Genomic DNA, 24,960 nt, shown 5'->3' with positions numbered 1-24,960 from the left:
CAGTACTCTCGACGGCATAGTAAATTTAAGCTTTGTCTATAGGCTTTGTCTCTCAGGGGCAAGGGATTGAAATGCAGATGAGTATTCTCTTCGCAGGGGTCAGCAGTGCATCTCTCAGCACAGGAGTACAGCAGCTCTCATTCTGCAGCTCTGTCCACCACACTGCAGCTCTGTGCACACAGCACTCTGCTCAGCTTGCCATAGTATAATCCTCTGTGCAGCACAGCTCACGATAACGTTTCTTCTCCCTGCACCCACCACCACAGCTTCGTGTCCTCCTCTCTCTCATCTCAGCACAGATTTTGTTAGCCCATGAGTGGGGTTAAAAAGACTAAAGTCTAGAGCCAGGCTTCCAAAAAAGATGGCTTTCCTATCTTCTGTACTGGGGATACTTCTCTCTATCCTCTAACACCCATGGGTGGGGCCAAAATCCAGTCAGCAAGATCCTGGCAATCCAATTCCCCTCCAACCCCTCTCCTGGTACCTGTCCTTCAAAACCAGGCAAGGCAGGAGATTCGTAGTAAATGGTATAGCGCTACTAGGAATCAATAAGAGTCAAACATGAACTTTCAGTGCACTAGGTAGATTGTGACTCTATTCCGTTTAAAAGGCCATATTGATAACAGGAATAAATCCTGAAAAATCCACTTGTAAGGACACTGCCACAATCACCCAAACACACTGCCTCCTACCCTCAGGTAGATTAAAACAAGCCTGGCTATCTCTCAATATCAGCTCCTCGGCATAGGGATAGAAACTGCAGCTCCCTCAGGTAGATAAAAACAAGTCTGGATGTCTTTCTATATCAGCTCCACAATGGCATGGGATATGTATTGCAACTCCTCCGCAACATTCAGTACCCAGTACAAAGAGACTCAGTGCAAAAAATCCAAGTCATCTTTCCTTTTCCTTTCTCTACTGGGTACTGAATGTTGCAATACTCCCCATGCCATTGTGGAGCTGATATAAAAGGACATCCAGGCTTGTTTTTATCTACCTGAGGGAGCTGCAATTTCTATCCCTATGCTGAGGAGTTGATATTAAGATATATCCAGACTTGTTTTAATCTACCTGAGGGGAAGAGGCATTCTGTTTGGGTAATGGTGGGGGGCAGTGTCCTTACAAGTGGATTTTTCAAGATTTATTTTTGTTGTCAATATGGACTTTTAAATGGAATTGATTCACAATCTATCTACCTAGTGGACTGAAAGTTCATGTTTGACTCTGTTATTGATTTGTGTAGCGCTATACCATTCACTACATATCTTATTGTGCTATCCTTGCATATTGTGTTGGCTGCTTTTTTCATATCTATGTAAAACTTAATTTATGATCCCAGCGCAACAAATGTGTGTTTTTATAAGGCAGGAGATTCACCATGCAACTTGTAATAATGCTAGAGCTGCGTGATTAATCGTTAAGAATCGTTATTGCGATTCCCCCCCCCCCCCCCTTGCAATTTTGACAAAGCCTTTTCGCGATTTTTCTATGTAGAGAAACAGCTGTCAAAAAAAAAACAGGCAGTCTACCAAGTATCACAACATTCCTCAGCCGCTAAACTAACTAAAAACATTGTGAAGTTTTGTCCTTTAGATCAAAGGAATGAACTTCGGTGTGTAAATGAGAGGAGTTTAACCACTTAAAGACTAAACCCTTTTCTATCATTTGTTGGTTTCAAGTTAAAATTAATATTTTTTTGCTAGAAAAACATTATATATATTTTTAAAGCCCAGAGAATAAAATGGTGGTTGTTGCAATATTTTATGTCACATTGTATTTGCAGAGCGGTCTTTTAAATGCAATTTTTCTGGGAGAAAATGCACTATAAATAAAAATAAACTGTAAAGTTAGCCCAATTTTTTTGTATAATGTGAAAGATGATGTTACGCCATGAGAATCGTGAGATTTGTGAGAATCTTTATTCCAAGCAAAAAAATAGTAATTCTCCTTTTTGGCCAGAATTGTGTAGCTCTAAATAATGCCCAGGGTGAATTAAAGGTACCACCAGTTTATGGGATACAGGCACCCATTCCAGATTTTTAAGTCCACATGCAAAAAAAACTCTAGCAACAGCATTAAAAATATACAGCTAAAAACATTGAGCTGTCTTACAGATATAATACAGTAGACACAGATCACCATATATACAACTTTGTACATGTATCTGAGAATAGATGTTTCAAACGACAGCTAGTATAGTTTTTTTTCCCTGGGATTTCTCATACTAAAACCACAATACAAAACAGAGGGCGCGCTGACCTAGTGCATTATCCTAAAACCATAACTTTAGTAATATAAAAGGGCATAAGTATTATGCCGCGTACACACGACTGTTTTTCGGGATGTAAAAAATTTAATTTTTAATGGTCTAGAAAAAATGACATTTTTTTCAACCCGAACGTTAAACCGGCCGTTGTTACACACGATCGTGAAAAGAAAATGCTCTAGCAAAGCGCCGTGACGTACAACACGTACGACGGCACTATAAAGGGGAAGTTCCATTCGGATGGCGCCACCCTTGGGGCTGCTTTTGCTGATTTTGTGTTGGTAAAATACGATTTGCGCTTTTCAGTCTGTTACAGCGTGATGAATGTGCTTACTCCATTACGAACGCTAGTTTTACCAAAACGAGCGCTCCCATCTCATAACTTGCTTCTGAGCATGTGCGTTTTTTCACGTCGTTAAAGCCCAAACACGACCATTTTTTACGATGTTAGAAACTACGTGAAAAATTAGAGCATGTTCTAAATTTTTAATGCCCATTTTTTACGTTGTAAAAAAAAAAGGATCTGGAGCCCACACACGAACGTTTTTAATGACATTATAAAAAAACGTCATTTTTTACAACCCGAAAAACAATCGTGTGTATGCGGCAATATACTCGCAAAATTACGGTTGTATTAAAGCTCATCACAAAGAACAGCACCATCCAATCCACACGTTATGATGTTCTGTGGACTGGATGGTGCTGTTCTTTGTGATGAGCTTTAATACAACTGTCCTTTTGTGAGTATAATACTTTACCACCTTTTATATATTTTTTTTATAATCCAATTTTTTTTTTTTATTATTAACTTCAACTTTCCATTCAGCATTGTACATTCTTATGTTCCATCGTTTACATAAAATACACTAATGAACATTGCAGGAAAGAACTCGATACAAAATTGTCTTATCAAAAGTTTATCAATTATACTACCCCCCCCCCCAAAAAAAAAAAGAAAGATGAAAAAAAAAAGGGAGCATAAAAAAAAGATTAATAGCTCACCTCCCCCCGCCCCCCTCCACACCATCTCTGGCTGCGGTGGAGTAAGTCTGCTCTGTCCCTACCCACTCTATTCCTTCTACTTGAATTGTGTGTCCTTCTATGCCACTTAGGCAAAGGGAAGGGGAAAAAACCCCTTCCTACTTCCAAAGAGGCCACTAATGGCCACGGTGTATATTCTTTTATATTTATATATATATATATATATATATATATATATATATATATTGTGCCTCGTGTTTGAATATTAATCGCCGTAATTGTGTGTGGAGGCCCTCATGGCCTAATTCCCCTACTTGAATAACAACAAACATCTCAATAAGAAGAAAAAAATAAAAAGGGAAGATGGGAGGGGAGAATCCCCTCTCCTACTTCCACGTGTTTATTCCCCCCCCCCCCCTCTACCAAAACCTAATGGCCATAGTGTTAAAAATAAATAATTATACCTTTTTATGATAAAAATATCCTCAGCCGTGTTTACATTCAAGCGGTCCTTCTAACCTACTTTTCCCCCAACTTTAAGTGACACACCCGTAATGTCCTCGTGGCCTCTATCCTAATTCTACTTTAAGTCCCTCCTCTCCTGTGTGTGCCCTACTCCTTATCCTCCACCCCCTTCCCATCCCTACCCTCCCTATTTCAATGTGACTGAACTCCCTCTCTCTCCCCTAATTAGGAGCAGACGTCTTACTCCACACTATCAAAGCCATAAGAAAAAACTCTAAGGGAGGTCAATGAGAGAGAGAGGGAGGGAAAGAGAAAAAAAAAAGGGGGGAATAGAAAAGAAACCTAAATAAGTCAATCCTGGTCAAGGTTCATGTTTTGGCTCTTTATTCTTCTATAGCTAAAACCATAATCAACTATACTGGGGTCCTTATGGGTCTGCTATGCCCCCTGCTTTCCCATTCCATTTTTTATATGAATAAAGTTATGTCTTTAGGATAATGCTCTAGGTCAGTGCGCCCTCTGTTTTGTTTTGTGGTTTCAGTGGTTCCAGACACCCTAGTCTTACGAGGGCAGCAAGGCGAGATTTATGCATGAAAGCCAAGATGAAATTCTAGTGTATTAATATCTCTGGGCCCACTCCGAAGCGCAGGCAATTTTGTGTTTGTAACAATTCTCATACTAATGCGTACTTGCAAATTTTTTCATAGTTCTATGAAAAATATATTGCACTTATGCATAAAAAAAGTCAAATTTTCAGTAAATTACTTTATGCTGATTTAAGGGTTTTCTACATCCCTGTGCCATACAGATCTAGCTCCCTGCCAGTTCACTGGCTATCTTTATTATATTTTGATGGATGTATTCTATTGTCTGTTGAATGGCAGATTTGAAAAGATGATCAGTGGTCTGTACATGGGAGAACTTGTCCGACTTATTCTGCTGGAGATGGCAAAGAAAGGTCTTCTATTTGGTGGAAAGATATCAACGGCTCTCCGTACCAAGGGCGCGATAGAAACTAGCCATGTGGCATCAATGGAGAAGTAAGCACGTTTATTAACAACTGCTCTTTGCAGGGGTAATGTTAAGCAGTGTCTAAGGAGATTACCAATAGTTTACATCAAAAAACGTTATTTAAATTGATTGAGCTCTATTCTATACAGTGCACATAGACATAAGACAGTCTGGTGAAGTGATTATGACACTTTTGCACTCACTATGTAATCTGTACTTACAGGTTTTTCAGGTACTTACATTTATCAGTGGTTGGATGTTCTGAAGACCAACCTACCCCTATGGACACCTAATGGGAAATGTATGCCTTTTAGTGTGTGTTTAGTAAGCACTGATACATTTATCTTAAAGCTGAGGTTCACCCTAAAAAACTACTTTCTACCATGCCATGCAGCATACTAGCGTCAGTATGTCTTAATTTTTTTTTTTTTGCGCTGTACTCACAGTGTAATCCAATAGTTTCCTTTTAGACACCCGCGGGGAATAGGCGTTCCTATCAAGAGGGGAACATGATTGACGGCCGGCTATAGCGCGTCACACTTCCCGAAAATAGCTGGAGTAGGTCTCGGCTCTTCACGGCGCCTGCGCACAGACTAGGAGCTGACTGCGCAGGCGCCATGAAGAGCCAAGTCCTATTTCAGCTATTTTCGGGAAGCGTGATGCGCCACAGCTGGCCGTCAATCATGTTCCCCTCTTGATAGGAACGCCTACTCCCCGAGGGAGTCTGAAACGGATTAAACTGTGAGTACAGCGGAAAAAAATAAAATAAATGCATACTGTAGCTGACGCTAGTATGCTGCATGGCATCGTAGACAACATTTTTTTTTTTTTTTTAGGGTGAACCCCCGCTTTAATTATATTATCAGGAATAAATAGGAAAGGCCCAAGTGATCTAAGATATCTAGAGAAGAAGAAAACACGCACTCCTCTTTGTGATAATTCATTGTTGTTCCCTCCAAATATGATGTATGAATAACATTTGCTTCACTATTACAGCAACCAGGGGCTGTATAACACCAAGCAAGTATTGCTTGACCTCGGACTGGAGCCATCAGACGATGATTGCATTGCTGTGCAGCATGTTGCCACCATTGTGTCATTCAGATCAGCCAATCTGTGCGCAGCTGCTCTGGCTGCAATACTCACCCGACTTCGGCAAAGCAAGAAGTTAGACCGGATGAGGACTACTGTTGGAATGGATGGTACAGTCTATAAAACTCACCCTCAGTGAGTAATACATTGTTTATATTCAATATTAAATGATACATATGTTTTTCCCTTCTTACTGAGGTTGTTCTAAAACCTTATAGGTAGATTCAGGTAGGGGCCCGCTAATTTGCGGCGGTGTAGCCTAGCGTGTTTACACTACGCCGCCTTAAGTAAGAGAGGCAAGTACATGATTCTCAAAGCACTTGCCTCCTTACTTAGGGCGGCGTAGTGTAAACGCGGCAGGCGTAAGGGCGCCTAATTCAAATGGGTTGGAGGGGGGCGTGTTTAATGGTAATGAGGCTTGACCTCACGTTTTTGACGTTTTTAGGCTACTGCGCATGCGCCGGGCGCCTACATTTCCCAGTGCGCATTGCGGCTAAGTACGCCGTATGGGCCTATTGATTTCGACGTGGACGTAAACGACGTAACTCCCGATTCGCGAACGACTTAGACAAACAACGTAAAAAATTCGAACCTCGCGGCGGGAACAGCCGCCATACTTTAACATTGTTATTCCACCTAATAGGTGGAATAACTTTAGGCCTCCTAAGGCCTTACGGAAACGGCGTAAATCGACTGCGGCGGCTGGACGTACGTTCGTGAATCGGCGTACAAACTCATTTACATAATCTACGCCTAGCGGCCTTCCGAAAAATTGCAATCTAAGATAGGACGGCGCAAGCCGTCCTATCTTAGATATGTTTAAGCGTATCTCTGTTTGAGCATACGCTTAAACATACATCGGCGTAGATTCTGAGTTAGGCTGGTTTATCTACTGATAAGTCGGCCTAACTCTTACTGAATCTACCTATTAATTTTGATGTGACTAAGGCTCCATTTATACAGGTGGCTAGGAAGGCAGAAAGGGAGTGGTAAAAACAGGTAAAAATCCATTTTTACTGCCCCCCTGACCTACCACCTATGTACAAGTGGACATTGTGCTGCTCAGGTACGTACACATTGGCAATTTTAACGCTTCATGAGTTTGACCGGCGGCACTGCCAGTGTATTTCTAACATGTAAGTGAACAGTGGCCATGCCGCAGCCACAAGCTTAATGCTTTGTTCGCAGTTGTGGTTCTTTCCCAAAATGTGAAATTGCTTTTCGGCAATAATAAAATAATAAAGGCATCATGAGCCGACAATATTGGGTGATACACTACTGGTAGTGTGAAAGGAGGATAAACGTGAATAAATGAGAGAATGTTCTAAACCTCCTCTTTGCCAGGTTGCACCTTTTTCAGCCAATCACCTCTTTCCACCAAGAGAGGCTAGCATTGGGGATGTCTACTATTCTCCTTAATTATTCCATGACTATTCTTCCCGTGCAAAAGCTTTAATGTTGTATATTGGCCAAGCAGCTGATTTGCTTATATAAGTGTGTAGCTTTAGGTTTACACTATGTGCAGTCATTTCAACAACAGCAAAATATTATAAGACATCAAGTTATCTCCTCTTATATTTCCAGAGGGCTAGGATCAGCTGCCACAGACAATGACAGGAATCATGTCTAGTGACAATCCTTATATATATATATATATATATATATATATATATATATATATATATATATATATATATATAGATTGTCACTAGGCATGATTCCTGTCATTGTCTGTGGCAGCTGATCCTATATATATATATATATATATATATATATATATATATATATATATATATATATATATAATATTTTTTTTTTTTTTTTTCTCAACGTAAAAAAAAAAACACATTACCACCTGGACTCTTTTAGATCATATTATCAAACATTTCACACCATTGCTCATCAACCCTACACACTTTGATAATCACTTGAACTTCACAAGACATACAGGAAAACCTTGGTTTGAGAGTAACTTGGTTTGAGAGCGTTTTGCAAGACAAGCTACATTTTTTTAATACATTTTGACTTGATATACAAGTAGTGTCATGTCACAACTGAGTATAAAAGAGAAGAGAGGTGCCTCTAAGTGTAGCAATATTGTTACATTTAATGAAGGTACAACATTTAGCAACTCACATGGTTGATGCTTAAAACAGGCACATCTAAGTATGCAGGCATCTGGGGTAAAGCTGTCCACATAGACCATCCTCCTCACTGTCATCTGTCGTTCCTTCCACGCTGCACTCTGAGTGGTTACATCTCTCTACTGCAGGGTAGTCTTCCCGGTCATGATTGCAGACTGACAGCAGTGAGAGCCAGCGATGCAGAGGACAGTCTATGTGGACAGCTTTACCCCGGATGCCTGCATACTTAAATGTGTCTCTTTTAATCAACTATGCGAGTTGCTAAATGTTGTATCTTCATTAAATGTAACCATATTGCTACACTTAGAGGCGCCGCTCTTCTCTTTTATACTCTGTAGCTCCTGATAGATTTTGCTTCTAATCAGGGCTTTTTTTCTGGGGGAACTTGGGGGAACTCAGTTCCACCACCTCTGGCTCAGACCCTTTGGTGCCTGCTCACCACAATCACTTGTAAACACAGAAGTCTGGTTTCTGTGTTTACAAGTGACAGCTCTGTACTCTGTGTGTAACCCCCTGAACTCTGCACTCTGTATGTAATGCAATTCTGGTATTTAATGCCCCTTTAAGACCCTTATACTGTTTGTGAAATCTGAACGGGTCGTGGTTGAGTTCCTGCACCTATTTTCTGAGAAAAAAAGCTCTGCTTCTAATCCTCTTGGGAGGCTTCCATTTGTGGATGGACATTTTCTGGTTACACAACTTATCCCATTGCTATAATCTTTTTATATGGACTATAAACTGAAGGAGCTATGAATAAATGGTTGTGGAACAAATCATTTAAGTTTTCATTATTTCTTTTGGGGAAATTTGCTTTGATATACAAGTGCTTTGGATTACAAGCATGGTTCTGGAACGAATTATGCTCGCAATCCAAGGTTTTACTGTATTTAAATGAGATGCATTTTTTACTACAGACTACATATTTACTACAAATGTTTAGTGACAAAACAAACAATGCAGGAGAAAAAAAAAGCTATAGAATGGGATATGAACCCTGCTTTCAAGAGAGTTGTGCTTGTCACATAGTGCACATCCCATTCTGCCTGCTTTAAATCTTAGGAGGCTTTCTTAATGGAATTTATTTTACTGAAATGTTGTGAAAAGTGCTTTGAACCGATGAATAGACTGTTGTGGTACATTTATATGAGCAATGACAACCGACTCCTTGTAGGTTGCTGGAGCTAAATTGGGGTTCCCCAATTAGAGGTTATTCTGTTGCTCACATTCCTTGTACAAGTTGTATTTAATAACTGCATTGATTATTGTGTTCCCGGTCCCTAGTTGTCAAGATCTAAGTAATGTACCAAGGTGCTTAAGGTGTATGTCCAGTCACATGCTACTAAATAACCCTAGGTGATCACTGTCAAAATACAGCATTTGGGTTATACAAAAAATGATGCTAGCCATGAAACCTACCCAGTGGTTTTGTTTTTCAGATATGCTAAACGGCTCCACAAGGTGGTCAGGAGACTGGTCCCCAATTGTGATGTACGCTTCCTGCTTTCAGAATGTGGCAGCGGGAGAGGGGCAGCTATGGTTACAGCAGTGGCTTGTAGACTTCTGACCCAACGCAAGGAGATTGATGAAGTACTAGACGTGTTCCGTGCCAGTGATGAGAAACTTGCAGATATTAAGCAGAGAATGTTGACTGAACTAAAATGTGGACTTCAGAAAGAAACTCATGACAAAGCCACAGTGAAAATGTTACCAACATATGTTTATGCAACACCTGATGGGACGGGTACGTATTCTACTACTATCCATGATGTATGAAATTCTACATGAGTTTATTTCTCTGGGTTTTTCTTTTTCCAATTTCCAGTCCCATATAATTCCCAAAAGATCAGCATTTCCCTCTGCTGATTTAAGGACAAAAAAAAAAATAAAAAAAAAAAAGCTAATCCCAGGCAAACGGCTAAATATGCAATTGAAAAAAAAAAAACTTCCATCCCTCTTAGACAGCAGGTATGGGTTGGTGACCTGGTTTTTCTTTATTGCAGTTATGCAATACAGATATGTCACCACCACACTCACCCTCCACAGCTTGTGATTGGGCAGAAAAGGAGCAAATGTCTCTCTTGCTCATTCTGTTGCTCACTCTGCTCTCTCTTTATGCTAACATGTTCCTTGTCAGCCGATGCACATAAGGTAACATACCTGATTGACTCCTAGTACCTATCATCTATTAGTTCTTTTGTGTAGGGCAGCCTTTCTCAACCTTTTTAACTTGGAAGAACCCTTAAAATATTTTTCAGGTCCCAGGGATTCCCTGCTAAAATAATTACATCCTGTAGTGTGCAGTACAGTAGCATAATCAATACATTTTAGATATTTTATATACAAGTATAAACATTATGGCATACTCCGTATATTTGACACCCTGAGAAAATCTGCAGAGGCGCTTTTCCGGCAGTATAGCCGCAGTGCCCATTAATTTCAATGGGCAGGAGCGGTATACACACTGCTCCTTCACCACTCCAAAGATGCTGCTAGCAGGACTTATTTTTACTGTCCTCCTAGTGCACCGCTCCAGTGTGAAAGCCCTCGGGGCTTTCACACTGGAGAGACAGCAGCGGTTGTTTCAGGTCGCTTTGCAGGCACTATTTTTAGCATTCTAGCGCCTGCAAAGCGACCCAGTGTGAAAGGGGTCTTAGAGTGAAGAAGTGCAGACAGTAAAAAAAATTTTTTGATGTTGAGAAAAATTCAGGAAATTGCTAGTTTAAAAATACATTCACATGTATACCTTTTTTTTACAGGGGTATTTTTATATCTGCATGTAGCCCAGCTTTAAAGGATAAGTTCACCTTTCTGAACATATTACACCCATATTTTGGGTGTAAAATGTTCAGCATCAGACCCCTATCCCCCACTCCTTGTGGCAGTGAGGTGGGGAGCTCCGCCCACACAGCCACATCATTGATTCACAGATCCCTGTGAAACGCTGAACTACAAGTATTACAGCCTTTGCGACTATTCTAGGTAGTTCATCTAGCTTATTGTCATGGAGTTTGATTAACTGCCTGCCCGGTTTAGAGGTATGGGCAGACAGCTACACAGATGGGATGCAGGACCATAGCATTAAACCCACAATCTCCTGGTCATGGGTGCAATGCTAAACAGGCCCTACCCTTTTTTGCAGGTAAAAATGTATGCATTTATTTGTTTCTTTATTTTATTTTGTAAAGGTGAACATATCCTTTAAGCCACCAAAGTTAGAGAGATCCTGAAAACATTTACTTTTGTGGGTATAATTAAATATTTGAGTTGATAAACCTTGCTGTAAGGTAATGTAATTAGCATGTATAAGTTTATTCATGATGTTCTGAGTATATTGTACTCTGACTGATCAATCCTTATTAAAAACTACTGTATAATTAAACATAACATATTTTAGGGTAGCATCCAAAATATTGGTGTTTCATTTTTTTCTAGGACCTAAAGATTTCATTTTGGGAGCCCAAAATGTAAGAAATACTCAAACCAGCCTGTAGACCATCAATATAATAAACAGATTTAATTGATTTAGCACTGCTGATTACATTAACATTATTGTACAAGGGCAGTAATAGGTACAAAATATATTGCAGAGAATGGAAATTTTCTGGCTTTGGATCTTGGAGGAACAAACTTCCGGGTATTGCTAGTGAAGATCCGCAGTGGAAGAAGGCGCTATGTGAAAATGTATAATAAGATCTTTGCCATTCCTCTAGAGATAATGCAAGGAACTGGAGAAGAGGTAATTGTACAAACTGCCTGCATGTTACAACCAGTCTTATTGTGAAGCTGAAAGATAAGTGGCACATCGAAGATGATTTTCTAAAGGCAAATGGGCTGTTCACTTTGCAATAGAATTTGCACTTTGCTTGGTATTTTTTCCCTTAGCATAGTTTGAGGTGAGGCTCTTCTGACTTCCATCATCCAGTGGTTGGGCATTTTTTCCAAATTACATTTTTACCACATTCACTGATGTAGCCGACAGTGGACTACTCTGGCACTGCAGACTTTCCCTCTCCTTTCTTGGACTGTCTGTGTTCCTGTAGAGCTGGGCTTGGATTACATGCATCATCTCCCTGAGCCAAGCAGAGAGCATTGCGGGAACTATAGTCTCCTGAACAGACATCCTTGATTAGCAGAACTATCCCTGGACTACATCTCCCAGCAGGCCATCTGCTCCAAGGAAAGATCTCTGGGGGAAGGCTATTAAAGGGTCTTGCTTCCTGGATCTCATCGTAGACACCCATCTGCTGCTGTGCGAGCGGACTATGGCCTACTGTGCTCAACCCGACGATCCCAGCTCCAACGCCGCTTGCTACGCAATGGGCACCACCGCAGCGTCACTGTAAATAGCAGGATCAGAAGACTCGCGGTCCAAGCCAGTCTGTTTTGCAGAAAGAAGAATCGACTTGAATCACTCTTCAGGAGACTCCTACACTGTTCTCTAGTTTGGTGAGAGGGCATCTGCCCACCAATTGAATCCCTGCCACCATCATATTTCACAGAACACTGTATACAGACACCTTACACCTGGAATTGCTTTAGTGATTACTGCTGGCCAGGCTCAGCTGCTTTGCCTTGACTACATATCACTGTTCCACACTCAGAATTCTTGTCCTTTTGAGCTCCAGCTTGCCGGTGAAGATCATTGCAAGGCCTTAACATCCTGGACACTGCTATTCTATTGCTATTTAAAGGGACACACTACTAATGCCTATACTGTATTACCACATCTCTCATTAGGATTAAAGGTATAATAGGATGGCCTGGGGTTCCCCTTTAGCAGTGGTATTATAGACAGCAACCAGTAGCCTTTCTTAGAGATTCATTCATTTATTGTCCTGTGTACATTGATATTCTACATCTGTAATTTCAAACTGTAATTGCCTTAGGGGACATTTTCAACTAAATCTTGGCTGTTTATTCATGACTTAGCTGATTAATACCCTGTTACAAGACTCTTCTCTTGAATAAGTAAAACCAGAGCGAGCTAATAAATCTGCATTGTGCCAGTGTTATTTAAAGGTATACACATGCCTGAACCTAGAGTGTCAGAAGGACTGGAAAGTTCACAGGGTCAAGGTAGCGCATGAACATTCAATTCTAAGCAACCCCCAAGGGGGCAGTGCTACACTAAGCTAGGGGGAAGATACCCTTGCAAAGTGGAGAGCCTGTTTGCCTTTAGCAAATCAACCCCATTGGTCTACCTTGATGAATGCATTTTAAGCTTGTAACAACTAGCAATGAGTAGCTGGATGCTTTGGTGGCAGGATGTTAATAACAGTGGCTTGTATATAATTGGTAATCCATTTTTATTATGTATTTTCTAGCTATTTGATCATATTGTGGAATGCATCGCAGAATTCTTAGATTATATGGGAATTAAAGGTGCTCCATTGCCATTGGGATTTACATTTTCCTTTCCATGTAAACAAGATCGGATTGACAAGGTGAGTCTCACTGTAAAAAACATATATTTTTAGATTTTTAGAGTGGGGAAGGTCTAGTGCACAAGATTTTTCTTCACCTTCTACTCCTGGAATTGAAAGCAAGGGTAAATGTTATCAACAGGAGAAAAGCTAAAGGCCCGTACACACGGTCGGACTTTTTGCCAACAAACTTCAAAATCTGCAAGTTTTCAAATTTGTCTGATCGTGTGTACGCTCGATCGGACCAACTTTTTCGGGTTTCATCGGACAAAAAGTTTGGTCTGCAAACGGACAAACTTTACGTCAACAAAAGTCCGATGGTGCCTAGTCCAACTGTGTGTACAGCAAGCCATCGGACTTTTGTACAAAGTGCAAATACACATGCTCAGACTTTGTTAAAATCAACCAACAATAGCAGAAGTTAACCAAAGGGTGGCGAAAAAGAGCAGAAAAACCACATGATGTTGGGAAAGTTTTAGAAAAGTTTGCTGAAAAGTCAGAGCGTGTGTATGCTATGGGTGTGACCGGACAACTCCCTTCGGACAAAAATCCAAGGGAAAGTTTGTTTGATGTCCGACCGTGTGTACGAGGCTTTGGAAATCAAAAACACTTTTTTTTTTAAGTAGAGGTGGGAGGATTTTATGGCTGTCTATGCTCCTGTGGAGAGGTTTCTCCCAACTTTCTATCCTAGCGACTGGTGCCACCTGGGACATGAACTGGGGGAAAATCTCGCTAATTAGCGCACTAGAATAAAAATCCAAACTTTCCTTACTGTAGCAATGGCATATCTAAGAAAGTATGACGACTGTTTTCTGCATATATAAAGAATAAACATGACATTAAAGAGTATGTAAACACTTCACAATTAACTTCCCTTTGATTCCTTTTAGTGTGTTAAATATATCATTAATGCATTTTTTTTATATATCTGTTTGAAAAGTGCAAAAAAAAAACCTGTTGATCTTGCCACATTTTAGACCTAATCTATCCCTGTAAAGCAAAAATCGCTATACTTGCCTATTCTGGCGTCGATCTGGTCCCAGCATCAGCTGTCATTTGCGGCTTCAGTGTGTAGGCGTGTGCAGGAGAGGCATCCAACAACGGAAGCCCCATAGTAAGTCTATGGGTGACGTCACATCCCAGCCATTTCACAGCCGCTGTCGGTCCTCTCCTGCGCACAGCTTCTGCCGATGGAAACCGTATTGGCTGTAGAATAGGCAGGTACAGCGATTTTTGCTTTACATGGTTAGATAGATTGGCTTTGGAATGTGGCGGAGAGCAGGTTTAAAGTTAGTCTGTTTTTGCCTGGACTTTAACACTAGACACTTTAACTTTCAGAAGCACGCCTCCCCATGTTATGGAAAAGAGCAAAGAGGTGGAGTTCTGTAGTCCTCTCCTGTTTCTGTTATGTACAGTGAGGGAGCATTGCCACCCTAGGTCAGGAAGTGTGTTACTCAGTGCCCCGATCCTGACCTCCCTGGGGCCCTAAGCAAAATTACATGTCACATTAAAGTTGAGCGGGGGGGGGGGGGGGGCTGCCGACAGTGACATGTCACATTCAAGATTAAAGTTGAGAAGCGGGGGGGGGGGTCGTGTTCCGCTCTTCTCCCATGCAGCCAGCGAGTTGAGAAGTGGGTTGTGGGGGCCAAAAATGACTTCTCACTCACCAGGCGGGGCCTCTAGTAATTTCGGGGGCCCTCCGCAGCTTTGCGGGGCCCTAAGCGGCTTGCATAGTGAGCCTATAGGGCTGATCAGCCCTGGTGTTAGCAGATTCGCCAGGTGTAAAAAAAGCATTCATAGTCACCATATGTAAGGCCTGCCTGGCCAGTCTCAATATATTTATTTTTTGTTCTTGGGTTTAAATATGCCCAAATATGTGCGACTGCATTTTTTTTGTATTCTGCCTCTCAGAATTTTATAAATCTCAGTGCTCTAACAATCGCTATTTGCTGTTACGAATGTGTTTTTGAGCCACGAGAGCTGAAAATAATTATGGAGCGCTACCCCCATAGGAACCGCTGAATAGGTTGGGTGCTGGAACTATACAGCCAGAGCACATATTTATGTTGGTGATGCTAGTTCTAGACCAACTGGGTATGCACTGTGCAAAAAAAAGATGAAAGGAAGATGGTAGCAGAGGGGACAGCAGAACAAATGGGACTTGCAGAATAATTATCAAGGGATGGGCAGTCTCTTGAGATGTTCTTCTGATGGCTACCGTTGGTGCACTTAACGACAGTCCCAGTTAACTTGCAAGCAGTATAGGTACAATATAGGTATGATAAAGTCTCGGCACATGTACATGGTAGATGTGATTCAGATGCAGTAAAGTTTTGGTTTAATGCGGTTTAGGGTTGGTATAGGTGCAGTAAGGGTTTGGTAAGGATTGCGTACACTTGGTGTCCTGCTCTCAGTGGCTCTGTCCCTGCTAGCAGAATCAAAAATGGGCGAATAGCCCTCTGACCAGTCCCTGGCATGCTACAGTGACCTCTTTCTATAGAAGGGGGGCCCCTCAGTCTCTCCCCTAAAGCCTCTGGCAATCAGCGGTGGAAAGCAGAGGGTGATGATATGTAGCCAAAGTAAAGATTCTGCAACAAAGAGTTCACTGAGCTGCCGGCTACTTGATTGTGAATATACCATATTGGGGGATGGAACTTCCCAGCCTGAGCACCAGCTTCCAGCCACTGAAGTCTGATTAAGCAGTTGAGCTAGTGTATGCTATTTTTCTCTGTTGAGTGGGCGCTCCAGTCTCCCTGCTGCAGTGGTACAGGTGCTGTGATGTAGGCGGTGCTGCGCTGTCCTCGGGTATCCTTACTCCCAGTCTCAGGCTCAGATCTCTGCTAATATGGTCTCCAGCTGGCAGAAGAATATCCAAACAGAGGTGTCGCTATACCATTGGAATTGCTGCGGTATTCGGCCGCTAGCGGTGTGGTTTTAACCCCCGCTAGGGGCCGAAAAAGGATTAATACCGCCGGCAATGCATTGCCAGCGGTATTACCGCGATTTCCCATTGCTTTCAATGGGAAGGAGCGGTAAACACACCGCTCCAAGTGAGCGGTCCTGCTAGCGCACCGCTCCACTGTGAAAGCCCTCGGGCTTTCACACTGAGACTGCAGTATAGGAGATTTTTAGGAGCTATTTTGGCGCGATTTTTATCGCTAAAATGCCTGAAAAACTCAGTGTGAAAGCAGTCTTATAGTGTAGCCATTATATAGCTGCCATCTCAAACTACAGCTCGCAGCATTTTCAGTGCTCCGCATTGAAGTCTATAGGCTTGCTTGGCTTTAGCTCTCCCCCTGCTGGGCAGAGGAGAATGATGCAGCATAACATCAATATCTTGAGGAGGAGAAGAATAAGGCAATGTCTCCTTCTCCATATTGCTGTAGCCCAGCACCTGGCTAACAATTTAATGGATACAAATTATCATTGTGGCAAATAACACGAGTTATTGCTTAACATATTTAGTATTTTTTCCTTGTTCAAGCTTTTTATTTTATTAGGAGTATTACAGAATCTGTATATGCATTCAACCAGCATGAACACAAAAACTGTAGATTAAAAATAATGTATTTGTGTTAATTATTCAATTATCGGAAACAAATATTATTACGAAGGAAAAAGATGGGGTGTAGATGGTTTATAAGCATGAGCGAAGGGAAGGGAGATGGGAAAGATGGAAAATAGAGGAGGCTTAGTCTTAAGAGGAGAGGAAGGGGAGTTGGTCAGAGAGAATTCACAGACCACAATCGTTATGAGGTATGAGGGTAGAAACCATCACAATTCCAGTAAACGGCAATCAAAATTTCATAGTAGGTAGTGGGAGATTCACAGTTTCCAGACTCGATTAATAGTTGGCATGTAGCCCTGAAATCTTGGTGTTAACATCTCGTTAAGCAGTATCCATTACATTTGAGATTTAACCTCTGACTCGGACAGGTGTTCGGACAGCCAAGCTGAATTTAGTCTTTTTTTTTTTTTGTTATTGAGTAGCCTAGAAAATGTGCACATGGTAGATTCTTTAGAGAACAGGTGCCTTATGAAAGGGAAGCCTTTATCATTTAGAGTGATCTTTTGAGAGTCTTTTTGAGAACAGGTGCCCTGTGAAAGGGAAACCTATATAATTTAGTTATATATTAGGTTATCTTGTGTAATCACAAACAATAAATGGTTTGGAGATATTATGTTACAATTAAGTTGGCATATATAGATGTAAAATATTGCAATTTGTCATTTGTTTTTATATACTTATCTATAGGTGAAGTACTGGCCGTAGACAGGTAAACATTTCATTAACGGTGAGGTAACCCCTACTCAACTTCAAAAGTGCTGAAACGCACCATTTTTTAGATGACCCCTGCCAGGTTGTAATAGCTATTCATACCAACAGTCATAAGCACTTAGTGCCACCCTCAAGGGTAGCGCTAAACTATCTGCTGCTCCGCTGAGGGTTGCAGTTTTTTCATTTGGCAATAAATTAACCAAGCTGGATAAAGAAGCACAACTCATAACTGACACAAGTTAATACAAAATACCTGCCTATTGTGACTGCCCAGCTCCTCCTTATTTAATAATCTACTAAATTGTTTTAAAAATATCATTCCATTCTGATCGTTCATTTATATCTGCTTTAGGGAACATTGGTGGGCTGGACAAAAGGTTTCAAGGCCACAGATTGTGAAGGGCAAGACGTAGTAGAGATGTTGCGAGAAGCCATCAAGAGGAGAAATGTAAGTGATCTCCGTTTTGTAAACCTATTTGATAACAAATAAAGATAAAAGCTCCTCACTGGACAGTAATTTTACAATGCACAAGGAGCATGCAGCATACTTTAATGTTCCTTTCTGTTTTTAAGGAGTTTGACTTAGACATTGTGGCCATTGTTAATGACACAGTTGGGACAATGATGACCTGTGGGTATGAAGACCCACATTGTGAGATTGGACTCATTGCAGGTAATTAAAATGATCATAAATAAGTTCCTACAGTTAAATATGTGCTATTATTACCTATCTGGAAATGGCTATTATTCATACAGGACATATAGCTAAAATGATTTACTTTAATTGACAATTAAAAATATACTTAAGACAGCTGGTGGTCTGTATCGGAAGTAAGGTTTATGGTTGTTTTTTTCTATTGGACATACCTCAGAAGTGTCTTTTTTTAGAATCCAATAGATAAAGGTCCAGTGACCATGCATACCACACAAACAGGGAATTTAGGAGCGGACTACTATGTGGAAGCTATATCAGTGATCTAAACCTAGGGACATGGTAAGGTTGTCTATGCACATGCAGCCTAGACTAAGACTTCTGCCTTCTTTCTGTGGTCCGATCTGCAAATGTGGTGTGTTGATTGTCAAATCTGGCATATATAGGAAGTCTGGTCAGGTGTTGACTGCACATATAGTCCTGGAAACATTGGTAGTAATAGTTTGAGAGCCTCACACACATGCTGATGTAGCCCACTACTTATTGCATCTTCCATCCAGGCAGTTAGATATTCAATTGGATATCTGTTGAGCTTAAATGTCAGTGATGGCCCAACATGTGGCCATCATATGGAATATGTTGTGTGTTGTACTGTTTAACCTAAAAGTAATGTGTCTTCCTCAGGTACTGGTAGCAATTTGTGTTACATGGAAGAGATGAAGAACATTGAGTTTTTGGAAGGAGATGAAGGGAGAATGTGTATAAACACCGAATGGGGAGGTTTTGGAGACAATGATTGCCTGGCTGACATCCAGACCCAGTATGACAGACATGTTGACGAGAAGTCACTGAATCCAGGAAAACAAAGGTAACGTCAATGTGTTCTTCTCATTGTAATACTGCATTGGTATACTGTTATCAACATTAGTGGTCATGAATAAGCAAGCCCACACTAATGTAGATGTTTGATCAAAGTGAGGAACCAGTTTAGAAAAGTAATTAAACTACTTGTGTTCAAGTGGATGTAATCTCCTTAGAGGTAAGCAAAAGGGTACATTCAATGTATTAATTCTTTGCATAAATACTCTGGCCTTTATGAGATTAAGAAACTGTGCTTTCTATGTCCCGTATGAGATTTAGCTGCTATTTTGATGGGATGCATAGGAAAAGCAATAAATGCGGAAATGTGGAAAATATTAGTGTTAATGAAGATAAGTATACAAGTTCCATGTACAGATACTCCTCATTTAAAGACTTGCCTGTTTAACGACCACTCAGGCTTACGACCAGCTTTCCCCACCTGAACGATGCGCTACACATCATTGTATTGTACAGAATTTTAATTTTGTATTCTGTACTCATGCAAATTAAACAGTTATTGAGCTGTAGTTTTGTGTTTAGATATTTTTTTTACAGTAGTTAAGAATGCTTAAAATATTGATTACTTGTGGTTCCTCGTTTAACAACCAATTTGTTTAATGACCTGGTCATTGGAACGGAACCTGGTCATTTAATTGAGGCGTACCTGTAGTCAGATTTATTATCTTATAAAACTGTTTTTTGCCATACAGACATTTAATATATATGTTTTCGCTCTATACAGATATGAAAAGATGACCAGTGGCATGTACCTCGGAGAAATTGTGAGACAAATTTTAATTGACCTAACTAAAAAAGGTCTCTTATTTCGTGGTCAGATATCTGAAAGGCTGAGGACAAAAGGCATATTTGAAACAAAATTTTTGTCTCAGATTGAAAGGTTATTATCAATATCGAGTATCTTTTTACTAATGTTTAAATGCTTAATTGATTAAATAAACATACAGTATTACATGTACATTCAGGAAAAACATATATTTTTCTTGTTTGAAATGGAGTGGGGAAGTATTAGAAGTCCTGTCAAGGTTTTGTTTGTGAGAGATGATGCCGCTCTAAAAACTGCTGATCCCTTGGCTTTGCTTCCATCCCACTAAACCAAAAAGGTGCATTGGATAGAAGAGGATCCTGGACTGCCGCACTCCTTAAAACAATGTCTTTATTGTACAAATAATATCTTGGATTTTATTTGTAAAATAAAGACGTTGTTTTAAGGAGTGCGGCAGTCCAGGATCTTCTTCTATCCATAATTATTTTGACTTTGTATCTTAGCAGTGCAGTTGTATTATTACAGCCCCTAACTAGCACGCTAAAGTAGTGCAATCCCTATCTTTTTCTGGCCTTGTGTTTTTTTTTTTAGTATCCACTCATGTCCCATAGACCCAGCAGGAAGTCTCCTTGTTATAAGATCATTAAAATGCAAAATTGGTTTTCATTTGCATAAATTGCACACATAATGCAAGTAAAAGCATATGAAAGTTTTTCAAGAGAATGAAGATATAACCATTTTACCAAGTTGAGACTTTTTTTTCTATCCATTTGTGACACTTTTGTCCTGCAATATGTGGTGTGTGGCTACACTGGCCTTCACCTCACTATCCTCCACTGAACCCCCAATCTCATTTCAATCTAAATCTTGCTGTTCAGTCTCTCCTGATAATCATGTCTTCTGTCTACTGCATTTTTCTCTCACTAGTCTGCACAACATTCTATTCTCTTGGTCAACCTTTTTTAAAAAACTTTCTATCAGGTTTTTACCAAAACAGTACAAAGCACATAATTCGGAAACCGTGGAAATATACATGCACAATAGGCACAGAGATTAATAGGATGCACCTAGACTAATGCAATGTTGAGGCAGGACAACCAAAGGCCAATCTCCGCCCACATTTAGGGATTGGGCAAAGCACAAGGTAGAAGAGTGATGGGGGGACAGCAGTTATTGGGAGAGGGGGAAAAAAAAAAGGGGGGATGGGGTTGTGATTCGAGAGGAAGGACAAAGGAATGGGAAGGAGGTAAGGAAAAGTAGAGGAGTGGGAAAGGGATCTCAGCATCACTTTTTGTGGGGGCTGGTCCAAGGTGATCACGTACCACCCACACAGTTCAGTGGTACCATGTGCGATGAAATTTCTCTTCTCTGGCAATGCAAGAATAGTGTGCAAAGTATAAAATATCTTCCCTTTTGAGCAGGTGAAAAAGAGGTATGCAATTCACTTTCCCATTTCAACAAAAATGGGGGGACAAAGTCATCCCCTGAAAGAGTCAAAACTGTATAAGCCGTGGAAATTGCATGGGTAGATAAAGAGAAGTCCACGCATGTGCCTTTAAATTAAGTTATGGGTCTTAGGATGCTTACCTCCATACTCAAGCGTAAGAAGGAAATGACGGAGCTGTTGGAGTCTTCAAGCCTTAGAAGGGTCAAACATCTGGCGAATAACGTGGATGAGGTTAAGACCGGTATCCGTTAAAAAATAAAATCCTGTGTGTGAAAAATTCTTTGGGTCAAGAGGTGTTTGAAACAGTGATCATAAATTCATGATGGGGAGTCCGGGTTCCTTTGTCCCCTTTTATCTATAATTCTATCTGGCCTCTTGTTTCATTCCATCTTCTTTCTGTGCCCCTTATACAAAACAATGGACAGTGTTTAAAAGTTGGACCAGTATTTTCATCCCTAGTGTCTGTTTTCCAGTCCTAAAGAAAATTGTTAGATGTCCATTAGGAGGTTTCCCTAAAACTGTATGTTAAATCTCCTTCAGTTTCTGTTCTTGTCAATGCAGGAAGATCCATCACAGCACAGGAAGATATGTAATGACTGTGTAGCAGGTGAACAAAGCAACATAAGGGTGGAGAACAACAGTTAAAAACTGAATATGCATTTATACTGTGGCTTTTAACATTATTTTTGTGTGCTCTGAGCTGCGGTACTCCATGTAAAATGTGATATGTATTGAACAGGTGGATGTGGAATCAAATATTTAAGTGCTTAGTTGATATAAATCAGTATAAATGTACATACTGTAGAAGATTAATTTATTTTTCAGTCACAGTATATTTACTTCCAGTATCACTTTTTAAGACGTGAGGATTGAGGTTTGTTATGGTTTACTGAAGATGTGTCGCCTGAGTGGGAAAAAAAAATGAAACAACTGATGTATGAAGACTTTGTGCTGGACACTGTTTTTGTACCCTGATCACTTCAGAACACATATCAAACATCAGGAAACAAAGACCTTTTTTGCTTCTCTTCATAAGCCTTTAAACATGCTGCTACAAAATGTGATGGTGGGCAAATATAGCTATTGGGCTTAAGTTATATGTTTGTGGTGGGATGTCTGTGCTTTGTTTAGTTGTGTTCTTTGACTATGCTGTTTACATCTCCTTGTATGTATAGTTCACCAAAACCCTATATGTATATATTTTTTACCCAGTGATCGTCTAGCCCTCCTTCAAGTCAGGAAGATCCTGCAGCAGCTGGGTTTGGACAGTACATGTGATGACAGTATCATTGTAAAGGAAGTTTGTGGAGTCGTATCAACAAGAGCAGCAAAGTTATGTGGAGCCGGGTTGGCGGCAGTTGTAGATAAAATAAGAGAAAACCGGGGCCTAGACCATCTCAAAATTACTGTTGGTGTTGATGGGACCTTATACAAATTACATCCACAGTAAGTTATTATTATTTTAATCGATTGCATATGGACAGAACAGCAAAGAAATATTCATTAAAAAAATGTATAAGTTAGGCGTTGCATGCATTATTGGTATGTATGAAATTTGTCATTTTTCTGTACTATATAACATATTACAGCCTATTTTATGCCACAGTTGGGTTTTATGGCACTACTGAGAATTTCCAGTATATTTACCTTTAATCAGAGAATACATTAAATGATTTATAAAGTGGCACCCATTACAATATGAAATATATGGGTATATCTTAAAAGACTAATTTCGAATTTTCATACGACTTCCTTGTGTAATATTTTAAAGGCTCTCTTCTACTTTCTACAGAAGATGCAGTATAGTTACCCAACAAAGGCTTCAAAATACCACCAAATCTTTAGTTAGAATGATAATCTGACTGTTTCATTGTTGTATTGGTCAGTGATGAGTTAAAATATATCATGATTTGACAGCAAGACATGTTTTACTGCCACCACTGCAAGCTGACTTTTCCAAAGTATTTTGTACATCAGTAATCTCACTACAGCCTAGCAGATAATTAAGAAGCCATCTAAATTATTTAAGAAACAGGTGTTAAATATATCTATATACTGTAAGTATTGACAAATGCTTGTTTCTCCTTAGTTTTTCCAGGATTTTGCAGGAAACCGTGAAGAAACTGTCACCGGAATGTGATGTGTCCATCTTGCTATCTGAAGATGGGAGTGGGAAGGGAGCAGCGCTGATTACTGCGGTGGCCAAACGTTTTCACAGTCAAGGAGCAGAGAATAAGAATTCTATTGGCCTAAACATTTAAAACCCAACCGAAAACCAAAAAATGCCTCTCCTATTTATTGTAAGCCAGAACATGTGACAGCACTCTGGGGAACTTGTTGGCTTTTAGGTCCATCCCGAAGAATTGCCTTCAAATTTCTGTGGCTTTCCAACTATTGGAGAAAGGTGTAAGTGTTGACCAACGACACAAAGAAGTTGCAAGTATGACAGATGAAGATACACATACTTTCTCAACACCCTCTCGCCCCCCCATTTTCCCCATTTTTTTTCCAGTCATTGGTTGCTGGAACTGCCTATCAAGTAGTAACACTTTTACCTATATAGCTTATTTAGACTTTTTTTCTTTTCAGCAGTATAGCAATAAGAACATGCCACTGTCTACTGTCTTAGAACCTATGCATCAAGCTAATGTGTTTTTTTATTTTTTTTGCACAACAGCATAGGACAGCCCATTCACTTTAATGGGCTGCCCTTTATGTGACAAATGCGCCAAAGTAGCTTCAGCACGATTTTTGCAAGCCTCGCTTGTTTTAATGCGTTTTGTTGCACACAAAAATGAGTGCTTGCTAGCCGTGTTTGGGGTGGCAGTAAGAATTGGGGTGGTAGTAAGTACAATTGGTAAGAATTGGGGTGCCTGTAAGAATTAATGGCACCCCAAACATGTTGCTCATTGCTGGAATTTGAAGCTGTGAATGGGGCCTTAGGGTTGCTTTTCCATCAAGTTTTGTACATGTAAGGTGGTAAAACTACCTTTTGCATACGGAATTGTTTGGGAAGATACCAATAGTATATTCTTGTTATAGCTATGTAACTGTATGTACATATAGTTTACTTCCAGTAAAGAAAATAATAAAACATGACATTAAACAGTACTTTTATCCATTTAATTTATTAACTGTAGTTTGAGGTCTTATCGTATATTTCATGTTATTTTAATGTATTTTATTCAGCGCCAAATCTAGGGTGGTGCTGAGGTAGGCTGCACTCCTATTATGGAGCACTGAAGCCCAGCCCAGTAGAAGCACATCAGCCATTGCCAGTGCATTGTTCAGCAGCCCCAAGGTAGGACATACTGTTTTTGCCCTGTCCACCAACAATGTGTGAATGTTTTGGAGACTCCACTCACTGTTAGTGGACAGTCTGTATTTCTGTATTGGCTGCTCTGCGCATTTCAGACTTACCATCCTGCTGGAGATGAGCGGCAGAGGCAATACTAGGTGGAGCCGTCTGAATATGATAGTCAGAAGTTTGGATGCACTGTTAAGCCCCGTACACACGATCGAAATTTCCGATGGAAAAAGTCAGGCGGTCTTTTT

At 40.3% G+C, this 24,960-nt stretch overlaps 1 protein-coding gene across 1 annotated transcript in view; it reads left to right on the top strand.

Annotated features, from left to right (window-relative positions):
* LOC120947147 (hexokinase HKDC1-like) overlaps positions 1-24,516 on the top strand; it is a 48,564-nt gene extending 24,048 nt beyond the window's left edge. Inside the window, exons 8-18 of the mRNA XM_040362185.1 lie at positions 4,597-4,752; positions 5,720-5,950; positions 9,396-9,700; positions 11,547-11,695; positions 13,284-13,403; positions 18,014-18,109; positions 18,235-18,334; positions 18,998-19,181; positions 19,917-20,072; positions 22,618-22,851; positions 23,495-24,516. Coding sequence (XP_040218119.1) covers positions 4,597-4,752; positions 5,720-5,950; positions 9,396-9,700; positions 11,547-11,695; positions 13,284-13,403; positions 18,014-18,109; positions 18,235-18,334; positions 18,998-19,181; positions 19,917-20,072; positions 22,618-22,851; positions 23,495-23,666 — 1,903 coding nt within the window. The 3' untranslated portion in view covers positions 23,667-24,516. The remainder of the gene's footprint in view (positions 1-4,596; positions 4,753-5,719; positions 5,951-9,395; positions 9,701-11,546; positions 11,696-13,283; positions 13,404-18,013; positions 18,110-18,234; positions 18,335-18,997; positions 19,182-19,916; positions 20,073-22,617; positions 22,852-23,494) is intronic.
* The last annotated feature ends 444 nt before the right edge of the window (positions 24,517-24,960 follow it).

Source organism: Rana temporaria, chromosome 8 (genome assembly GCF_905171775.1).
Source record: "Rana temporaria chromosome 8, aRanTem1.1, whole genome shotgun sequence".
Taxonomy (NCBI): Eukaryota; Metazoa; Chordata; class Amphibia; order Anura; family Ranidae; genus Rana; species Rana temporaria.
Note: the sequence above shows the minus strand (reverse complement) of the source record. Positions and strands in the feature narration are given on the sequence as shown.